Genomic DNA, 19876 nt, shown 5'->3' on the forward strand with positions numbered 1-19876 from the left:
CATAGGTTGACATTTACCCGCAGATCCTCCCCTGTGTTGTCTCATGCTTCAAATGAATGCATGGATTTCATGGTCCTGGAGTACGGGCTTTTACCCGCTGTTATTCATTGTTGATGTAGCTGGATGTTGATGTATTCCCTCTAAGTCTATGCTGACATCGCCGTTGACGCCATAGCTCATAAGACATTAATAAGCCATGCTCTCTTGGTTATTGACCCTATTTCCCCCCCCAGCAATCACCCCTTTAAGTCACTGAGATACCGTCTTGCAGCCACAGATTATTTTGATCATACTGTGAAGTTATTTGCTTATTTAACACATGAACCATTCTTGTATGGAGGATATTAATATACACAGTGACCTTCATTTACACAGGTTTTTCCATTTTCTAGTCCACTACCTTGTATGTGTAAGGTAAAGCATCTTGGCACAGGTTATTCAGTACAAAGAACAGAATATAGTATTAGGAAATAAGAGATTGAATCTGAAGTCATTATGAGAATAAGGATTTTCGCCACAGGTTCTTTTCCTACTCTATGGGTGTTGTGGACACATACAAGTGGGAATAGTCTTGTAGCACCGGTATTCCTGCTGTCTGCATTAACAGCTGTCGGCATTCCGCCGTCGGTATCCTGACTGCCCGGATCCCAACAGCTGCCAAATTAAACGTATACCTAAGGATTGTCATACTGCAGCATTTATTCTTGTTGTCAGCTAGTAATAAGTTATTTCTCTGACGTCCTAGTGGATGCTGGGAACTCCGTAAGGACCATGGGGAATAGACGGGCTCCGCAGGAGACTGGGCACTCTAAAAGAAAGATTAGGTACTATCTGGTGTGCACTGGCTCCTCCCACTATGACCCTCCTCCAGACCTCAGTTAGATTTCTGTGCCCGGCCGAGCTGGATGCACACTAGGGGCTCTCCTGAGCTCCTAGAAAGAAAGTTTATTTTAGGTTTTTTATTTTACAGTGAGACCTGCTGGCAACAGGCTCACTGCATCGAGGGACTAAGGGGAGAAGAAGCGAACCTACCTGCTTGCAGCTAGCTTGGGCTTCTTAGGCTACTGGACATCATTAGCTCCAGAGGGATCGACCGCAGGACCCGTCCTTGGTGTTCGTTCCCGGAGCCGCGCCGCCGTCCCCCTTACAGAGCCAGAAGCACGAAGATGGTCCGGAAAATCGGCGGCAGAAGACTTCAGTCTTCACCAAGGTAGCGCACAGCACTGCAGCTGTGCGCCATTGCTCCTCATGTACACCTCACACTCCGGTCACTGATGGGTGCAGGGCGCTGGGGGGGGGGCGCCCTGAGCAGCAATAAAAACACCTTGGCTGGCAAAATAATCACAATATATAGCCCCAGAGGCTATATATGTGATAAATACCCCTGCCAGAATCCATAAAAAAGCGGGAGAAAAGTCCGTGAAAAAGGGGCGGAGCTATCTCCCTCAGCACACTGGCGCCATTTTCTCTTCACAGTGCAGCTGGAAGACAGCTCCCCAGGCTCTCCCCTGTAGTTTTCAGGCTCAAAGGGTTAAAAAGAGAGGGGGGGCACTAAATTTAGGCGCAATATTGTATATACAAGCAGCTATTGGGAAAAATTCACTCAATATAGTGTTAATCCCTACATTATATAGCGCTCTGGTGTGTGCTGGCATACTCTCTCTCTGTCTCCCCAAAGGGCTTTGTGGGGTCCTGTCCTCAGTCAGAGCATTCCCTGTGTGTGCGCGGTGTGTCGGTACGGCTGTGTCGACACGTTTGATGAGGAGGCTTATGTGGTGGCAGAGCAGATGCCGATAAATGTGATGTCGCCCCCTGTGGGGCCGACACCAGAGTGGATGGATAGGTGGAAGGTATAAACCGACAGTGTCAACTCCTTACATAAAAGGCTGGATGACGTAACAGCTGTGGGACAGCCGGCTTCTCAGCCCGCGCCTGCCCAGGCGTCTCAAAGGCCATCAGGGGCTCAAAAACGCCCGCTCCCTCAGATGGCAGACACAGATGTCGACACGGAGTCTGACTCCAGTGTCGACGAGGTTGAGACATATACACAATCCACTAGGAACATCCGTTACATGATCCCGGCAATAAAAAAAAAAATGTGTTACACATTTCTGACATTAACCCAAGTACCACTAAAAAAGGGTTTTATGTTTGGGGAGAAAAAGCAGGCAGTGTTTTGTTCCCCCATCAAATGAGTGAATGAAGTGTGTGAAAAAGCGTGGGTTCCCCCGATAAGAAACTGGTAATTTCTAAAAAGTTACTGATGGCGTACCCTTTCCCGCCAGAGGATAAGTTACGCTGGGAGATATCCCCTAGGGTGGATAAGGCGCTCACACGTTTGTCAAAAAAGGTGGCACTGCCGTCTTAGGATACGGCCACTTTGAAGGTACCTGCTGATAAAAAGCAGGAGGCTATCCTGAAGTCTGTATTTACACACTCAGGTACTAGACTGAGACCTGCAGATAGTGCTGCTGCAGCGTGGTCTGTGACCCTGTCAAACAGGGATACTATTTTGCGAACATAAGAGCATATTAAAGACGTCGTCTTATATATGAGGGATGCACAGAGGGATATTTTGCCGGCTGGCATCCAGAATTAATGCAATGTCCATTCTGTCAGGAGGGTATTAGAGACCCGATACTGACTTTAAAAGGCACATAGAGATTCTGCCTTATAAGGGTGAGGAATTGTTTGGGGATGGTCCCTGGGACCTCGTATCCACAGCAACTGGGAAGAAATTTTTTTACCTCAGGTTTCCTCACAGCCTAAGAAAGCACTGTTTTATCAGGTACAGTCCTTTCGGCTTCAGAAAAGCAAGCGGGTCAAAGGCGCTTCCTTTCTGCACAGAGACGAGGGAAGAGGGAAAAAGCTGTACCGGTCAGCCAGTTCCCTGAATCAAAATTCTTCCCCCGCTTCCTCTGAGTCCACCGCATGACGCGGGGGCTCCACAGGCGTAGCCAGGTACGGTGGGGGGCCGCCTCAAAAATTTCAGCGATCAGTGGGCTCGCTCACAGGTGGATCCCTGGATCCTTCAAGTAGTATCTCAGGGGTACAAGCAGGAATTCGAGGCGTCTCCCCCCCGCCGTTTCCTCAAATCTGCCTTGCCGACAACTCCCTCAGGCAGGGAGCCTGTGCTAGAGGCAATTCACAAGCTGTATTCCCAGCAGGTGATAGTCAAGGTGCCCCTACTTCAACAAGGACGGGGTTACTATTCCACACTGTTTGTGGTACCGAAACCGGACGGTTCGGTGAGACCCATTTTAAATTTGAAATCCTTGAACACATACATAAAAAATTCAAGTTCAAGATGGAATCGCTCAGGGCGGTTATTGCAAGCCTGGAGGAGGGGGATTACATGGTATCCCTGGACATCAAGGATGCTTACCTACATGTCCCCATTTACCATCCTCACCAGGAGAGTACCTCAGATTTGTGGTACAGGATTGCCATTACCAATTCCAAACACTGCCGTTTGGACTGTCCACGGCACCGAGGGTCTTTACCAAGGTAATGGCAGAAATGATGATACTCCTTCGAAAAAAGGGAGTTTTAATTATCCCGTACTTGGACGATCTCCTTTACAAAGGCGAGGTCCAAGGAGCAGTTGTTGGTCGGAGTAGCACTATCTCGGGAAGTGCTACAACAGCACGGATGGATTCTAAACATTCCAAAGTCACAGCTGGTTCCTACCACACGCCTACTGTTCCTGGGGATGGTTCTGGACACAGAACAGAAAAAAGTGTTTCTCCCGCAGGAGAAAGCCAAGGAGCTGTCATCTCTAGTCAGAGACCTCCTGAAACCAAAACAGGTATCGGTGCATCACTGCACACGAGTCCTGGGAAAAATGGTAGCTTCTTACGAAGCAATTCCATTCGGCAGGTTCCATGCAAGAACCTTTCAGTGGGACCTCTTGGACAAGTGGTCGGGATCGCATCTTCAGATGCATCGGCTGATACCCTGGTCCTTGGAGACAGGGTTATCTCTACTGTGGTGGCTGCAGAGTGCTCATCTTCAGAGGGCCGCAGATTCGGCATACAGGACTGGGTCCTGGTAACCACGGATGCCAGCCTTCGAGGCTGGGGGGCAGTCACACAGGGAAGAAATTTCCATGGACTTTGGTCAAGTCAGGAGTCGTCCCTACACATAAATATTCTGGAACTGAGGGCCATTTACAATGCCCTAAGTCTGGCAAGGCCTCTGCTTCAAAACCAGCCGGTACTGATCCAATCAGACAACATCACGGCAGTCGCCCATGTAAACCGACAGGGCGGCACAAGAAGCAGGATGGCGATGGCAGAAGCCACAAGGATTCTCCGATGGGCGGAAAATCACGTCTTAGCACTGTCAGCAGTGTTCATTCCGGGAGTGGACAACTGGGAAGCAGACTTCCTCAGCAGACACGACCTACACCCGGGAGAGTGGGGACTTCATCCAGAAGTCTTCCAACTGTTGGTAAACCGTTGGGAAAGGCCACAGGTGGACATGATGGCGTCCCGCCTAAACAAAAAACTAGATATTGCGCCAGGTCAAGGGACCCTCAGGCAATAGCTGTGGACGCTCTAGTGACACCGTGGGTGTACCAGTCGGTTTATGTATTCCCTCCTCTGCCTCTCATACCAAAGGTACTGAGAATAATAAGAAAACGAGGAGTAAGAACGATACTCGTGGTTCCGGATTGGCCAAGAAGAGCTTGGTACCCAGAACTTCAAGAAATGATATCAGAGGACCCATGGCCTCTACCGCTCAGACAGGATCTGCTACAGCAGGGGCCCTGTCTGTTCCAAGACTTACCGCGGCTGCGTTTGACGGCATGGCGGTTGAATTCCGGATCCTAAAGGAAAAGGGCATTCCGGAGGAAGTCATTCCTACGCTGATAAAAGCCAGGAAAGAAGTAACCGCAAACCATTATCACCGTATTTGGCGAAAATATGTTGCGTGTTGTGAGGCCAGGAAGGCCCCAACAGAGGAATTTCAGCTGGGTCGTTTTCTGCACTTCCTACAGTCGGGAGTGACTATGGGCCTAAAATTGGGTTCCATTAAGGTCCAGATTTCGGCTCTGTCGATTTTCTTCCAGAAAGAACTGGCTTCACTGCCTGAAGTTCAGACATTTGTAAAGGGAGTGAGCCATATTCAGCCCCCTTTTGTGCCTCCTGTGGCACCTTGGGATCTCAACGTGGTGTTGAGTTTCCTAAAATCACATTGGTTTGAGCCACTTAAAACTGTGGATTTGAAATATCTCACGTGGAAAGTGGTCATGTTATTGGCCTTGGCTTCGGCCAGGCGTGTGTCAGAATTGGCGGCTTTGTCATGTAAAAGCCCTTATCTGATTTTCCATATGGATAGGGCAGAATTGAGGACTCATCCCCAGTTTCTCCCTAAGGTGGTATCAGCTTTTCACTTGAACTAACCTATTGTAGTGCCTGCGGCTACTAGGGACTTGGAAGATTCCAAGTTACTGGACGTAGTCAGGGCCTTAAAAATTTATATTTCCAGGACGGCTGGAGTCAGGAAAACTGACTTGCTTTTTATCCTGTATGCACCCAACAAAATAGGTGCTCCTGCTTCTAAGCAGACTATTGCTCTCTGAATTTGTAGCACAATTCAGCTGGCGCATTCTGCGGCTGGATTGCCGCATCCTAAATCAGTAAAAGCCCATTCCACGAGGAAAGTGGGCTCATCTTAGGCGGCTGCCCGAGGGGTCTCGGCCTTACAACTTTGCCGAGCTGCAACTTGGTCAGGGGCAAACACGTTTGCTAAATTCTACAAATTTGATACCCTGGCTGAGGAGGACCTTGAGTTCTCTCATTCGGTGCTGCAGAGTCATCCGCACTCTCCCGCCCGTTTGGGAGCTTTGGTATAATCCCCATGGTCCTTACGGAGTTCCCAGCATCCACTAGGACGTCAGAGAAAATAAGATTTTACTCACCGGTAAATCTATTTCTCGTAGTCCGTAGTGGATGCTGGGCGCCCATCCCAAGTGCGGATTGTCTGCAATACTTGTATATAGTTATTGCCTAACTAAGGGTTATTGTTGAGCCATCTGTTGAGAGGCTCAGGTATATTTCATACTGTTAACTGGGTATAGTATCACGAGTTATACGGTGTGATTGGTGTGGCTGGTATGAGTCTTACCCGGGATTCAAAATCCTTCCTTATTGTGTCAGCTCTTCCGGGCACAGTATCCTTACTGAGGTCTGGAGGAGGGTCATAGTGGGAGGAGCCAGTGCACACCAGATAGTACCTAATCTTTCTTTTAGAGTGCCCAGTCTCCTGCGGAGCCCGTCTATTCCCCATGGTCCTTACGGAGTTCCCAGCATCCACTACGGACTACGAGAAATAGATTTACCGGTGAGTAAAATCTTATTATCTTGTATATGTTTTGGGAACCCATTGACAATGCTTTGTAATGTTCTCTTACAGAAGCTGGACTAAGTGGCCGGTGTATGCATTCCTCTGCGTTCAAACGTCGGGTTCATTCCAAGCATCAACCATTTGTTCAAATGGATAATGGAGACTGGGGATACATGGTATGTGGAGTATTTAATCCTCATTAAACATTAAAACAGAAAAAGGCTTATTTTATAACCTGGTGCCCATGTGCTGTAACTCTTAACCAGTTAAAAATACATTTAGATAAATCTACTGGAAATTAGAATAATGTAGGATACTTCCCGATATATGTGTATGTGTGTATTTTAGACCTATTACTTGATGGTTCACAAGCACACAGTGTGGTCTGCATGGGTACCTATTACTGTTGTCAGGATTTATGTTTCCTCTGTCTTTCCCCCCCCTCTTATATTGAATCTCCATCCTTTCGTCTCTCTCTCTCTCTCTCTCTCTCTCATGGGGGTTAATGGTTGAAGTCAGGCTCCAGCAATCGGAGGGTTAACGGTTGCGGGTAGGTCCCTATCCTTCAGCGGGGTAACTGTAGAATTTAGTTTCTCGTCAGTGGGGATGGTTAATCGAACTTTCTGTCAAGACCACCTATCACTACCCACTGCTTCTAGTGCATTGCGAGGACTGATTTGAATAAACATGAGTGTGGGAGTAGGAGGACATTACTTACAGTAATGGTGCTGCATCTTCAGCCTCTTTTTTGTAATTACAGGCTGCTGCTGTTTTTAAACTGGTTTTAGAATACGTTGGGGTTTATTTACTATACTGTGGATTCTAAAACCTGCCGCTACCGATTGTGTTTATGCCTAAAATTTAAAAGGGTCATTATTTTACTAGGCTAGTATGGTTGATCAGAGTATTGCCCTTTACATTTTCAGGCATAAACACTATTGGAAGCCCTGGGGTTTAGAACCTGACGCTTATAAATAAACCCCCCTGAATATTTGTACATTAGTGCCCTAATATTCTCAAATGTTCTCACCTTTAATTAAACTTTCTTGCCCTTTTAGACTGCGGATCCAGTCACGCTAAATGTTGGGGGCCATGTGTACACGACTTCTCTCTCCACACTGACTCGTTATCCAGACTCCATGTTAGGTGCCATGTTTAGAGGTGATTTCCCCACAGCCAGGGACTCCCAAGGCAATTACTTTATTGATCGAGATGGATCCCTATTTCGGTACATCTTAAACTTCCTACGGACATCAGAACTAACTGTGCCTGTAGATTTCAAGGAGTTTGACCTGCTTAGGAGAGAGGCAGATTTCTATCAAATTGAACCTTTAATACAATGTCTGAATGACCCCAAGCCCTTGTACCCTACGGACACCTTTGAAGAAGTTGTGGAACTGTCTAGTACAAGGAAATTATCCAAATATTCCAACCCAGTTGCTGTAATTATAACCCAGCTCACTATCACAACCAAGGTGCATGCGTTATTAGAAGGAATCGCCAGCCATTTCACCAAGTGGAATAAGCACATGATGGACACAAGGGATTGCCAAGTTTCCTTCACTTTTGGGCCCTGTGATTACCACCAGGAAGTCTCTCTCAGAGTCCACCTCATGGAATACATCACAAAGCAAGGCTTCACAATCCGGAACACTCGTGTCCACCACATGAGCGAGAGAGCCAATGAGAACACAGTGGAACATAATTGGACTTTTTGCCGATTAGCAAGAAAGACTGATGACTGACCTAGTATGTCTCAGCCTCCTCCGGTGTAGGAGTCAATCAATTCTGTGTCCTTTTAACTATATTACATACTGTTGTGCACACCCTTATTTATTAACAGCCACGAAGACTGGATAGTACAGCTAATGTGACTCTTGAGTTGTTCTGCTATCCAGCATGCATGCATGAGTCCGCACTTGAAAGTTTGGTGTCCAGTAACATTTCCCATGCTTTACTGTACGCTTCCAAACCCTTAATGCACACATCACTCTCCTCAATATTGATATGTTAGCACTCATGTACTTGAGGTTTGTGAGTTTGTAATACAGGCAATGATTATTGCTAGAACGTCATAAATTAACTGGAGATGAGCTTCAGTTTTCGGACCATTCTGAATCATGATCAACGATACTAGTAATCAGCTACTGACCTTGTATATTTGTAATGTATTTTTAACTATGCTACAGTAGTGATCAAATCTTGGGTTAGGACAGTCAGATGAAGAGCCTTGATTTTTCTGTTTGTTATGATGTATGGTAGGCTGGGTGCTGAGTACAAATGTGATAGTATACATCTACTGTTACTTCAGATTATGCTGGCCCCACATCAAGTAATGTCAATGGAGATATTACCAAATTTAATGGTACACCAGAAAATAGATCAAAATGAATCAGATAATGGAGCGTAACCGTACATCAGGACAGCAGATGGCCTCTAACTACCTGTCTGCAGCACACAATAGATGGAACTGTCCAATTCAGCCACCCATCTTTGTGTCCGAACTGGTAACTGGTCCTGTTTGGACTGATTTGACAGTGCAGGGCTGTGTCTGGCAGCTGAAAGTGAATGTCAGATTGGGTGCTATAGGCTACTGCACGTTGTTGTGTAAATAGCCACATCACAATATTACAAGCATATGTTGTGTAAATAACCACATCACATATTACAAGCATATTCAGATGTTCTGAGAAATGTTCTGAGTCAGCTTTTCTTGCTAATATTCCGAAGATTTCAGTGCTGTGTCCTGCAGCCGTCCTACTGTTCATAACATCTCCCATTGTTTGTGATATCAGTGTCTATTCCAACATCCATATTGTTTACACTCTCATTATATGACCTTGATTAGGAATGTCAACATTTTAGGAGTAGTTCCATAAAACCTGACATCATTTTTACAAACGTTTACTTTTGCTATGGTGTTTACAGTGACATTTTGTATAGCCAATAAATGCTCCATTGTCCTTTTTTTTTTTTTTTTTTTTAATAAAAATAGATGCAGAAATTTTAAAGGCTGTTTTATAAAAGTGTGTGCAAAAGATGTTCTTTAACTTATGCAGCCATCAGAGAGGAGGAAGATTGCGTGCAGTCTCCGGCCGGGCCCCGTCCGCTCTAGCAAGGCAGTGCAGTAGACTGTCCCTGAGTTCTAGGAGTACAGCTGACTCTAGTGCTGTGCCAGAGTCTACTGCAGATGTGCAGGTCTACAGGAAAATGGTGCGATGGTCCTTTTTCCATTGAGTTTCATACTATGCATGTGCTGGGAAAAAGGCACAGCGGGCATTTTCGCAGTGATTTGTGCAGCACTGCTGTCGCTGACATGGGACTCCGGAGAGGTAAATATTGAAAAACTGTGTGCAGGATGTGTGCTGTGTGAGCTCCCCTGGACCCAACTGCACCCGTTATAACTATACCACTGCCAACCTTTCAGAACCTGCCAACTGTATATCTGTTGCTATGGGTTATAACTAGGGAAGTTAATCCTGCCCCATTTTGTAATCCCAGGAATCATGAATTAAAAAATCTCAATCCCGAGACTCCATTGTGCAAAGATATCCTTTCCCCCACCAACCTTGCTTTTTCGCTTACGTCCTAGGGGATACTGGGATTCCATTTAGTACCATGGGGTATAGACGGGTCCACTAGGAGCCATGGGCACTATAGAAGTTTGATAGTGTGTGCTGGCTCCTTCCTCTATGTCCCTCCTACCAGATGTGAGCCGGTCACATCTCTGGAAGCTCCTGAAGAGTTTTCTACATTTATTTTTAAAGTTTGTTTATTTCAGGTAGGACTGGATGGAACCAGCTTGCCTGCTTCGTGGGACTTAGGAGGGGGGGCAACCCCACTAAGGGTCAATGGTCCCGTTCCCCGCTGACAGGACGCTAGCTCCTGAGTGATCTATTCTCAAGTCCCACCACGGCGAGCATACATTCCCGCAGCACGCTGCCACCCCTAACAGAGCCAGAAGAATGGTAAGTACTAAGCCGGCGTCCCGGCTAGCCGGCCGCCGGCCATTATGGCGGCATGAGAGGGTATGGAGACGCATGGCTTCTACACGGTGCAGACTTAGTCTCCTGACTAAGTACACTGTAGTGTACACAGTACCCAGACTGGCACTACAGCCATGAAAGGGGAATGTCTCCATTTTGTGCACTCAGACGCATAAGCCAGTATAAAAAAGTGCGGGAAGACCGCGCACCATTGAAGGGGAGGGTCTTCACTATGAGCAGATCCAGCAGCTCACAAGTGCCATTTTCCCTACTGCAGCTGACAGACGCTGACTGACAGGGATGCGCAGCTCCTCCGGAAAGCCTCCAGTTTACCTCAGCGGTACCAGGGGGTTATAGCAGGGGGGAGCGGTTTACTAGTGTACTAAATCCCTAATCTAGGTACTTAGTCTGCGACCCGGCTAAGCTTGGCATTGGCCAAGTGTGCTGGTTCCATACTCTCTCTGGAAGGGCTCTTTGTGGGTTATTTGTGCTTTTAACCTTTTCCTGTGTGTGTGCTGTCACTACTGCTGTATGTCAGGCAAAGAGTGTGTTTCATGTAAGGCACAGTGTTCCTCTTCTCCAGGGGGTTCACTAGTGTGTACTCAGTGTAGTATCCCTTACCAGGCTAGTGGGGCAGAACCAGCATGGCTGGACTCCATTAGGGGAATGATTTCCACCATTTCTACAAAATTATCTTGTAATGAGTAAGAGACGCAATACGTAAGGCAGTCTATGGATGAGTTTATGAAAAAGGACTCAGTGCCCAGACCAGCGTCTCAGTCCTCTACCATTTTTCCGCAAAAACGTACTTTGGCCCATATACTGCATTCTGACTCTGATAATGAAGGGTCAGAAATAGAGGAAGGTGAGGTAGACACACAGGTAGGGGAGGGTACTCTGTCACGGTGTAGAGGCTCTCATAGATGCTATCAGAGAAATTCTAAATATCCCTGATAAGGTGACAGAGGAGAGTGAGGAATCTTACTTTAATATTAAGAAAAAATCCTCCGCCTCTTTTCCTGTGTCAAAGGAACTAAATACCCTGTTTGAAGAACCGTGGGTTAATCCAGATAAGAAATTTAAATATCCTAGGCGGTTGTTATCATACTTTTCCTTTTCCTCCTGAGGATAGGAAAAAAAAGGGAAAATCCACTGATAGTGGATGTGTCAGTCTCCAGGCTCTCACGTAAAATTGTACTACCTGTGCCTGGTGCAGCCTCCCTAAAAGATGCGGCTGATCGCAACATTGAGACTACACTCAAATCTTTGTATACTGCTGCGGGGGCGGCCCAGAGACCCACTATAGCATGTGGGTGGATTACAAGAGCCATTACTAAATGGTCAGGTAATTTAATTGAGGGGTTAGACACCATACCTCAAGAGGAAATTATTTTGCTCCTGCAATATATACAAGACTCTACGAACTTTATGGTGGAAGCCATAAAAGAAATAGGTTTGCTTAATGCACGCACTACAGCTATGGCAGTGTCGGCACGCAGAGGATTATGGCTACCTCAGTGGACTGCTGACGCGGACTCCAGGAAAGGAGTGGAAGGCCTACATTTCACAGGAGAGGCCTTACTTGGAGATGAGCTCGACATATGGATCTCCCGAGCTACTGTGGGTAAGTCCACATACCTACTTTCTGCAGCTCCGCCAGCTAGGAAGGCCTACTCAGGATCTAATCTACAGTCCTTTTGGACTGCCAAGTTTAGAGGCAAGGCCAGAGGTGTTTCTACCGCCACTACTGGTAAACCACGCAAACCAGTGACTGCTGGTTCACCGGAACAGGGCTCTGCTTCCTCAAAACCTTCTGCATGATGATGGACCACGATGCCTGGAAGACATGTGGGTGGGAGTCCGGTTAAAATTCTTCAATCACATCTGGACAGGATCGTGCCAGGATCCCTGGGTCATAGACCTTATATCGCAGGTTTACAAACTGAAGATCCAGGAGCTCCCACCTCACAGATTCTTCAAATCAGGCTTACCAGTTTCACAAGAGGCGAGAGTAAACTTACATGACGCCAGTCAAAAACTGTTACAGACCCAGGTCATTATACCAGTTCCACCTCATCTACACAACAAGGGATACTATTCCAGCTTGTTTGTAGTACTGAAACCGGACGATTCTGAACCTCAAGTCACTGAACCCTGTCAAAGTCGAAAAATATTATGATGCGTATGCCTTGTACTAACCCCATGCACATGCCCGCTGCTCGTGCACCCAGTCTGCCGTGCGTGCACATGTCCGCAATTTGCGTAAGATTGCTCCGGCGATTACGCGCGTGATATGCGCATTTACGGTAGAGTTTGTGAGCGTGTAGCGGGCAACTCGATCATAACATATTTAACTCAAATAGCGTGTTTTATAGATAATATTCCCCTAAACAATGTCAGCAAGTATGCTTATTTTAAACGGTTCGTGGACAGAGAGATTCCTCTTTGCATGATAGGAAGGGTCAGATAAAGGTTGAACGGTGGTGTCGAGTATCCAGCTGTAGAGTATTTTAATGGTAACATTTCGGTGTTGGTTAGGAAGAGATTGTTCGCTCCTGTGTATAGTTATGTACAAAAGTAGTTTATAGACATTTACTGTATTTGCTGTTCATTATCCATGCGGCGGGAATCCTGAGGATACCTCCCACCTGAGCAGTTGGAGAAAGACACAACCCACCTGTTCGAACCCACCTATGACCTTTTGTTATAATGCAGAGACACATTCCTGTGTCCAATGAACAATGAGATTATAGGGACCATTGTATTGTTACTGTTTGCTGTGTATATAAAGACCACCATTGCTGGGCCAGTCACTCACTCTCTCTGCAAGGTTTTCACATTGAAGGCTGAGGGCTGGATCCAGGACGCGCTTGCGAATCATTCCCACGTGTGTAAGTTCTCTGTAGCCATTTTGTTATCCTTAGTGTTTGCCATTTATTCTCATTCTGTTTGCTCGTGTTTGCGATCGTTCGCTGTTGTTCATATTATTCCTTGTTATTCTGTTTAGATTTTGATGTTAGTTTTGTAGTGTATAAGCTGTATTGTTTTCCCCTTTTTACTCTAAAGAATCATCCACGAAGGTGTTAGAGCCGGAGTGGTTTTTAAATCCAAACCAGGTCTTGTGTTTTCACTAGTTACTGTAAAGGGTTTTCCTATAGCGTCTCAATCGCACAAACAGCTTACATATTATCAAGGTTAATAAGCGTTACATCATTATAGTATTACATTGCCAAGGTTTAGAGTATAAGCATATTCTTACTGTGTTTATTTAAAAGGTTTAAAGGTTATCAACTGTGTGTGCGTTCGCTGTGTGTATTCCGGACACTCAGCGCAGCGTGTGTACGCCAAGTGTGTACCACGTACGGTACTCCGTACGCAAATAGCGTGCAAAGTGCGTAGCACATGCACGTGGTCTAGCGGCCATAGTGGCTCAACAGTAATAGTATATAGCTTACGTTTAAAGGTAATATTTGACATTATCAATTGGGAGCTCGTCCGTCCTCCTCATATCCACAGCCTAGCGGAACCAGGCAGACTTTATCCATCAGCAAAGGGCGGGAAGGTAGTATCCCCTTGTTAGCCGTTCGGTGGTCGGGGATACGGTAGTGCTGATTAGATAAGCGTCTGCTCCGCTTGGTTTGTAGGGATGCTGGTGGGATCCGGATCCGAAAGGTAAGAACGTTAAGCTATTGTCTTTTAAAACTGTTTTAATTTCTGTATTGGTGCAATTTGCGCACGCAACACACGCACACACCTGTATTTCTCTATCGTCCTAGTGGATGCTGGGGTTCCTGAAAGGACCATGGGGAATAGCGGCTCCGCAGGAGACAGGGCACAAAAAGTAAAGCTTTTCCGATCAGGTGGTGTGCACTGGCTCCTCCCCCTATGACCCTCCTCCAGACTCCAGTTAGATTTTTGTGCCCGGCCGAGAAGGGTGCAATCTAGGTGGCTCTCCTAAAGAGCTGCTTAGAGAAAGTTTAGCTAGGTTTTTTATGTTACAGTGATTCCTGCTGGCAACAGGATCACTGCAGCGAGGGACTGAGGGGAGAAGGAGTCAACTCACCTGCGTGCAGGATGGATTGGCTTCTTGGCTACTGGACATCAAGCTCCAGAGGGACGATCACAGGTACAGCCTGGATGGTCACCGGAGCCGCGCCGCCGGCCCCCTTGCAGATGCTGAAGACAGAAGAGGTCCAGAATCGGCGGCTGAAGACTCCTGCAGTCTTCTAAAGGTAGCGCACAGCACTGCAGCTGTGCGCCATTTTCCTCTCAGCACACTTCACACGGCAGTCACTGAGGGTGCAGGGCGCTGGGAGGGGGGCGCCCTGGGAGGCAAAATGAGTACCTATAAAGGCTAAAAATACCTCACATATAGCCCTAGAGGCTATATGGAGATATTTAACCCCTGCCTGATTTCTCAAAATAGCGGGAGACGAGCCCGCCGGAAAAGGGGCGGGGCCTATCTCCTCAGCACACGGCGCCATTTCCTCTCACAGCTCCGCTGGTCAGGACGGCTCCCAGGTCTCTCCCCTGCACTGCACTACAGAAACAGGGTAAAACAGAGAGGGGGGGCAAATTTATGGCGATATTTTTATATAACAAAGCAGCTATAGGGGAGCACTTATTATAAGGCTATCCCTGATATATATATAGCGCTTTTGGTGTGTGCTGGCAAACTCTCCCTCTGTCTCCCCAAAGGGCTAGTGGGTCCTGTCTTCATTAGGAGCATTCCCTGTGTGTCTGCTGTGTGTCGGTACGTGTGTGTCGACATGTATGAGGACGATATTGGTGTGGAGGCGGAGCAATTGCCAAATATGGGGATGTCACCTCCTAGGGGGTCGACACCAGAATGGATGCCTTTATTTATGGAACTACGGGACAATTAGTGCCTGTCCAGGCGACTCAAACACCGTCAGGGGCTGTGAAACGCCCTTTGCCTCAGTCGGTCGACACAGACCCAGACACAGGCGATGACTCCAGTGGTGACGGTGACGAATCAACCGTATTTTCCAGTAGGGCCACACGTTATATGATTTTGGCAATGAAGGAGGCGTTACAATTAGCTGATACTACAGGTACCACTAAACAGGGTATTATGTGGGGTATGAAAAAACTACCTATAGTTTTTCCTGAATCAGAAGAACTAAATGACGTGTGTAATGAAGCGTGGGTTGCCCCTGATAAAAAGCTGATAATTTCAAAGAAATTATTGGCATTATACCCTTTCCCGCCAGAGGTTAGGGAGCGCTGGGAAACACCTCCTAGGGTGGACAAGGCGCTAACACGCTTATCTAAACAAGTGGCGTTACCCTCTCCTGAGACGGCCGCACTTAAAGATCCATCAGATAGGAGGATGGAAAATATCCAAAAAAGTATATACACACATGCAGGTGTTATACTACGACCAGCTGTAGCAACTGCCTGGATGGGCAGTGCGGGGGTAGTTTGGTCAGAATCCCTGATTGAAAATATTGATACCCTGGACAGGGACAATATTCTACTGTCGTTAGAACAAATAAAGGATGCATTTCTTTATATGCGTGATGCACAGAGGGATATATGCACACTGGCATCACGGGTAAGTGCTATGTCCATTTCGGCCAGAAGAGCTTTATGGACGCGACAGTGGACAGGCGATGCGGATTCAAAACGGCATATGGAAGTTTTGCCGTATAAGGGGGAGGAGTTATTTGGAGTCGGTCTATCAGATTTGGTGGCCACGGCTACAGCCGGGAAATCCACCTTTCTACCTCAAGTCACTCCCCAACAGAAAAAGGCACCGACTTTTCAACCGCAGCCCTTTCGTTCCTTTAAAAATAAGAGAGCAAAGGGCTATTCATATTTGCCACGAGGCAAAGGTCGAGGGAAGAGACAGCAACACGCAGCTCCTTCCCAGGATCAGAAGCCCTCCCCGGCTTCTACAAAAGCCTCAGCATGACGCTGGGGCTTCTCAAGCGGACTCGGGGACGGTGGGCGGTCGTCTCAAAAATTACAGCGCGCAGTGGGCTCACTCGCAAGTAGATCCCTGGATCCTGCAGATAATATCTCAGGGATACAGGTTGGAATTAGAGACAGATCCACCTCGCCGTTTCCTGAGGTCTGCTTTACCAACGTCCCCCTCCGAAAGGGAGACGGTGTTGGAAGCCATTCACAAGCTGTACTCTCAGCAGGTGATAGTCAAGGTACCTCTTCTGCAACAAGGGAAGGGGTATTATTCCACTCTTTTTGTGGTACCGAAGCCGGATGGCTCGGTAAGGCCTATTCTAAATCTGAAGTCCTTGAACCTGTACATAAAGAAGTTCAAGTTCAAAATGGAGTCACTCAGAGCAGTGATAGCGAACCTGGAAGAGGGGAACTTTATGGTATCCTTGGACATCAAGGATGCGTATCTCCACGTTCCAATTTACCCCTCACACCAGGGGTACCTCAGGTTCGTTGTACAAAACTGTCACTATCAGTTTCAGACGCTGCCGTTCGGATTGTCCACGGCACCTCGGATCTTTACAAAGGTAATGGCCGAGATGATTCTTCTTCGAAGAAAAGGCGTATTAATTATCCCATACTTGGACGATCTCCTAATAAGGGCGAGGTCCAGAGAACAGCTAGAGATGGGATTAGCACTGTCTCAAGAAGTGCTAAAACAGCACGGGTGGATTCTGAATATTCCAAAATCCCAGTTAATGCCGACAACTCGTCTGCTGTTCCTAGGGATGATTCTGGACACGGTTCAGAAAAAGGTTTTTCTCCCGGAGGAAAAAGCCAAGGAGTTATCCGAGCTTGTCAGGAACCTCCTGAAACCAGGAAAGGTGTCTGTACATCAATGCACAAGAGTCCTGGGAAAAATGGTGGCTTCTTACGAAGCGATTCCATTCGGCAGATTCCACGCAAGAATTTTCCAAAGGGATCTGTTGGACAAATGGTCAGGGTCGCATCTTCAGATGCACCTACGGATAACCCTGTCTCCAAGGACAAGGGTGTCTCTTCTGTGGTGGTTGCAGAGTGCTCATCTATTGGAGGGCCGCAGATTCGGCATACAGGATTGGATCCTGGTGACCACGGACGCCAGCCTGAGAGGCTGGGGAGCAGTCACACAAGGAAGAAACTTCCAGGGAGTATGGACGAGCCTGGAAACGTCTCTTCACATAAACATTCTGGAACTAAGAGCAATATACAATGCTCTAAACCAGGCAGAACCTCTGCTTCAGGGAAAACCGGTATTGATCCAGTCGGACAACATCACGGCAGTCGCCCATGTGAACAGACAGGGCGGCACAAGAAGCAGGAGGGCAATGGCAGAAGCTGCAAGGATTCTTCGCTGGGCAGAGAATCATGTGATAGCACTGTCAGCAGTGTTCATCCCGGGAGTGGACAACTGGGAAGCAGACTTCCTCAGCAGACACGATCTTCACCCGGGAGAGTGGGGACTTCATCCAGAAGTCTTCCACATGCTGGTAACCCGTTGGGAAAGACCAATGGTGGACATGATGGCGTCTCGCCTCAACAAAAAACTGGACAGGTATTGCGCCAGGTCAAGAGATCCGCAGGCAATAGCTGTGGACGCGCTGGTAACGCCTTGGGTGTACCAGTCGGTGTATGTGTTTCCTCCTCTGCCTCTCATACCAAAAGTATTGAGAATTATACGGCAAAGAGGCGTAAGAACGATACTAGTGGTTCCGGATTGGCCAAGGAGAACTTGGTACCCGGAACTTCAAGAGATGATCACGGAAGATCCGTGGCCTCTACCTCTAAGGAGGGACTTGCTTCAGCAGGGTCCCTGTCTGTTTCAAGACTTACCGCGGCTGCGTTTGACGGCATGGCGGTTGAACGCCGGATCCTAAAGGAAAGAGGCATGCCGGAAGAAGTCATTCCTACTTTGATTAAAGCAAGGAAGGAAGTAACCGTGCAACATTATCACCGAATTTGGCGAAAATATGTTGCGTGGTGCGAAGATCGGAGTGCTCCGACGGAGGAATTTCAACTGGGTCGATTCCTACATTTCCTGCAATCAGGATTGTCAATGGGTCTCAAATTGGGATCTATTAAGGTTCAAATTTCGGCCCTGTCGATTTTCTTTCAAAAAGAATTGGCTTCAGTCCCTGAAGTCCAGACCTTTGTTAAGGGAGTGCTGCATATACAGCCTCCTGTGGTGCCTCCAGTGGCACCGTGGGATCTAAATGTGGTTTTGGATTTCCTAAAATCTCATTGGTTTGAACCACTAAAAAAGGTGGATTTGAAATATCTCACATGGAAAGTGACCATGCTTCTAGCCCTGGCTTCTGCCAGGAGAGTGTCAGAATTGGCAGCTTTATCTTACAAAAGCCCATATCTGATTTTCCATTCGGACAGGGCAGAACTGCGAACTCGTCCGCATTTTCTCCCTAAGGTGGTGTCAGCATTTCATCTGAACCAGCCTATTGTAGTGCCTGCGGCTACAAGTGACTTGGAGGACTCCAAGTTACTGGACGTTGTCAGAGCATTAAAAATATATATTGCAAGGACAGCTGGAGTCAGAAAATCTGACTCGTTGTTTATATTGTATGCACCCAACAAGATGGGTGCTCCTGCGTCTAAGCAGACGATTGCTCGTTGGATCTGTAGCACAATCCAACTTGCACATTCTGTGGCAGGCTTGCCACAGCCTAAATCTGTAAAGGCCCACTCCACAAGGAAGGTGGGCTCATCTTGGGCGGCTGCCCGAGGGGTCTCGGCATTACAACTTTGCCGAGCAGCTACGTGGTCAGGGGAGAACACGTTTGTAAAATTTTACAAATTTGATACTCTGGCTAAGGAGGACCTGGAGTTCTCTCATTCGGTGCTGCAGAGTCATCCGCACTCTCCCGCCCGTTTGGGAGCTTTGGTATAATCCCCATGGTCCTTTCAGGAACCCCAGCATCCACTAGGACGATAGAGAAAATAAGATTTTACTTACCGATAAATCTATTTCTCGGAGTCCGTAGTGGATGCTGGGCGCCCATCCCAAGTGCGGATTATCTGCATAAGTTGTACATAGTTATTGTTAACTAATTCGGGTTATTGTTAAAGGAAGCCATCTTTCAGAGGCTCCGCTGTTATCATACTGTTAACTGGGTTTAGATCACAAGTTGTACGGTGTGATTGGTGTGGCTGGTATGAGTCTTACCCGGGATTCAAAATCCTCCCTTATTGTGTACGCTCGTCCGGGCACAGTACCTAACTGGAGTCTGGAGGAGGGTCATAGGGGGAGGAGCCAGTGCACACCACCTGATCGGAAAAGCTTTACTTTTTGTGCCCTGTCTCCTGCGGAGCCGCTATTCCCCATGGTCCTTTCAGGAACCCCAGCATCCACTACGGACTCCGAGAAATAGATTTATCGGTAAGTAAAATCTTATTTTTCATTTGTGTACCTTCACATATCTACCTTTCTGTTTGCCATTAGCATTGATCACGTGCTGAGAAAATTTGTTGCTATTTTAGTTAAAAGTAAAACTAATACTTAAGGGAGTAATTGTAAAACACGCACGCAGCCTGACCCAGTTATAAAGGTTATACAGGAGATACTG

General features: G+C 47.2%; 1 protein-coding gene across 3 annotated transcripts in view; it reads left to right on the plus strand.

Annotated features, from left to right (window-relative positions):
* Positions 1-9333, plus strand: part of KCTD6 (potassium channel tetramerization domain containing 6) — a 125444-nt gene extending 116111 nt beyond the window's left edge. For all 3 annotated transcript variants that reach the window (XM_063940884.1, XM_063940882.1, XM_063940883.1), the window contains 2 exons: positions 6421-6527; positions 7410-9333. In XM_063940884.1, coding sequence (XP_063796954.1) covers positions 6444-6527; positions 7410-8096 — 771 coding nt within the window. In that variant the 5' untranslated portion in view covers positions 6421-6443 and the 3' untranslated portion in view covers positions 8097-9333. The remainder of the gene's footprint in view (positions 1-6420; positions 6528-7409) is intronic.
* The last annotated feature ends 10543 nt before the right edge of the window (positions 9334-19876 follow it).

The sequence above is a fragment of the Pseudophryne corroboree genome, chromosome 9 (genome assembly GCF_028390025.1).
Source record: "Pseudophryne corroboree isolate aPseCor3 chromosome 9, aPseCor3.hap2, whole genome shotgun sequence".
Classification (NCBI taxonomy): Eukaryota; Metazoa; Chordata; class Amphibia; order Anura; family Myobatrachidae; genus Pseudophryne; species Pseudophryne corroboree.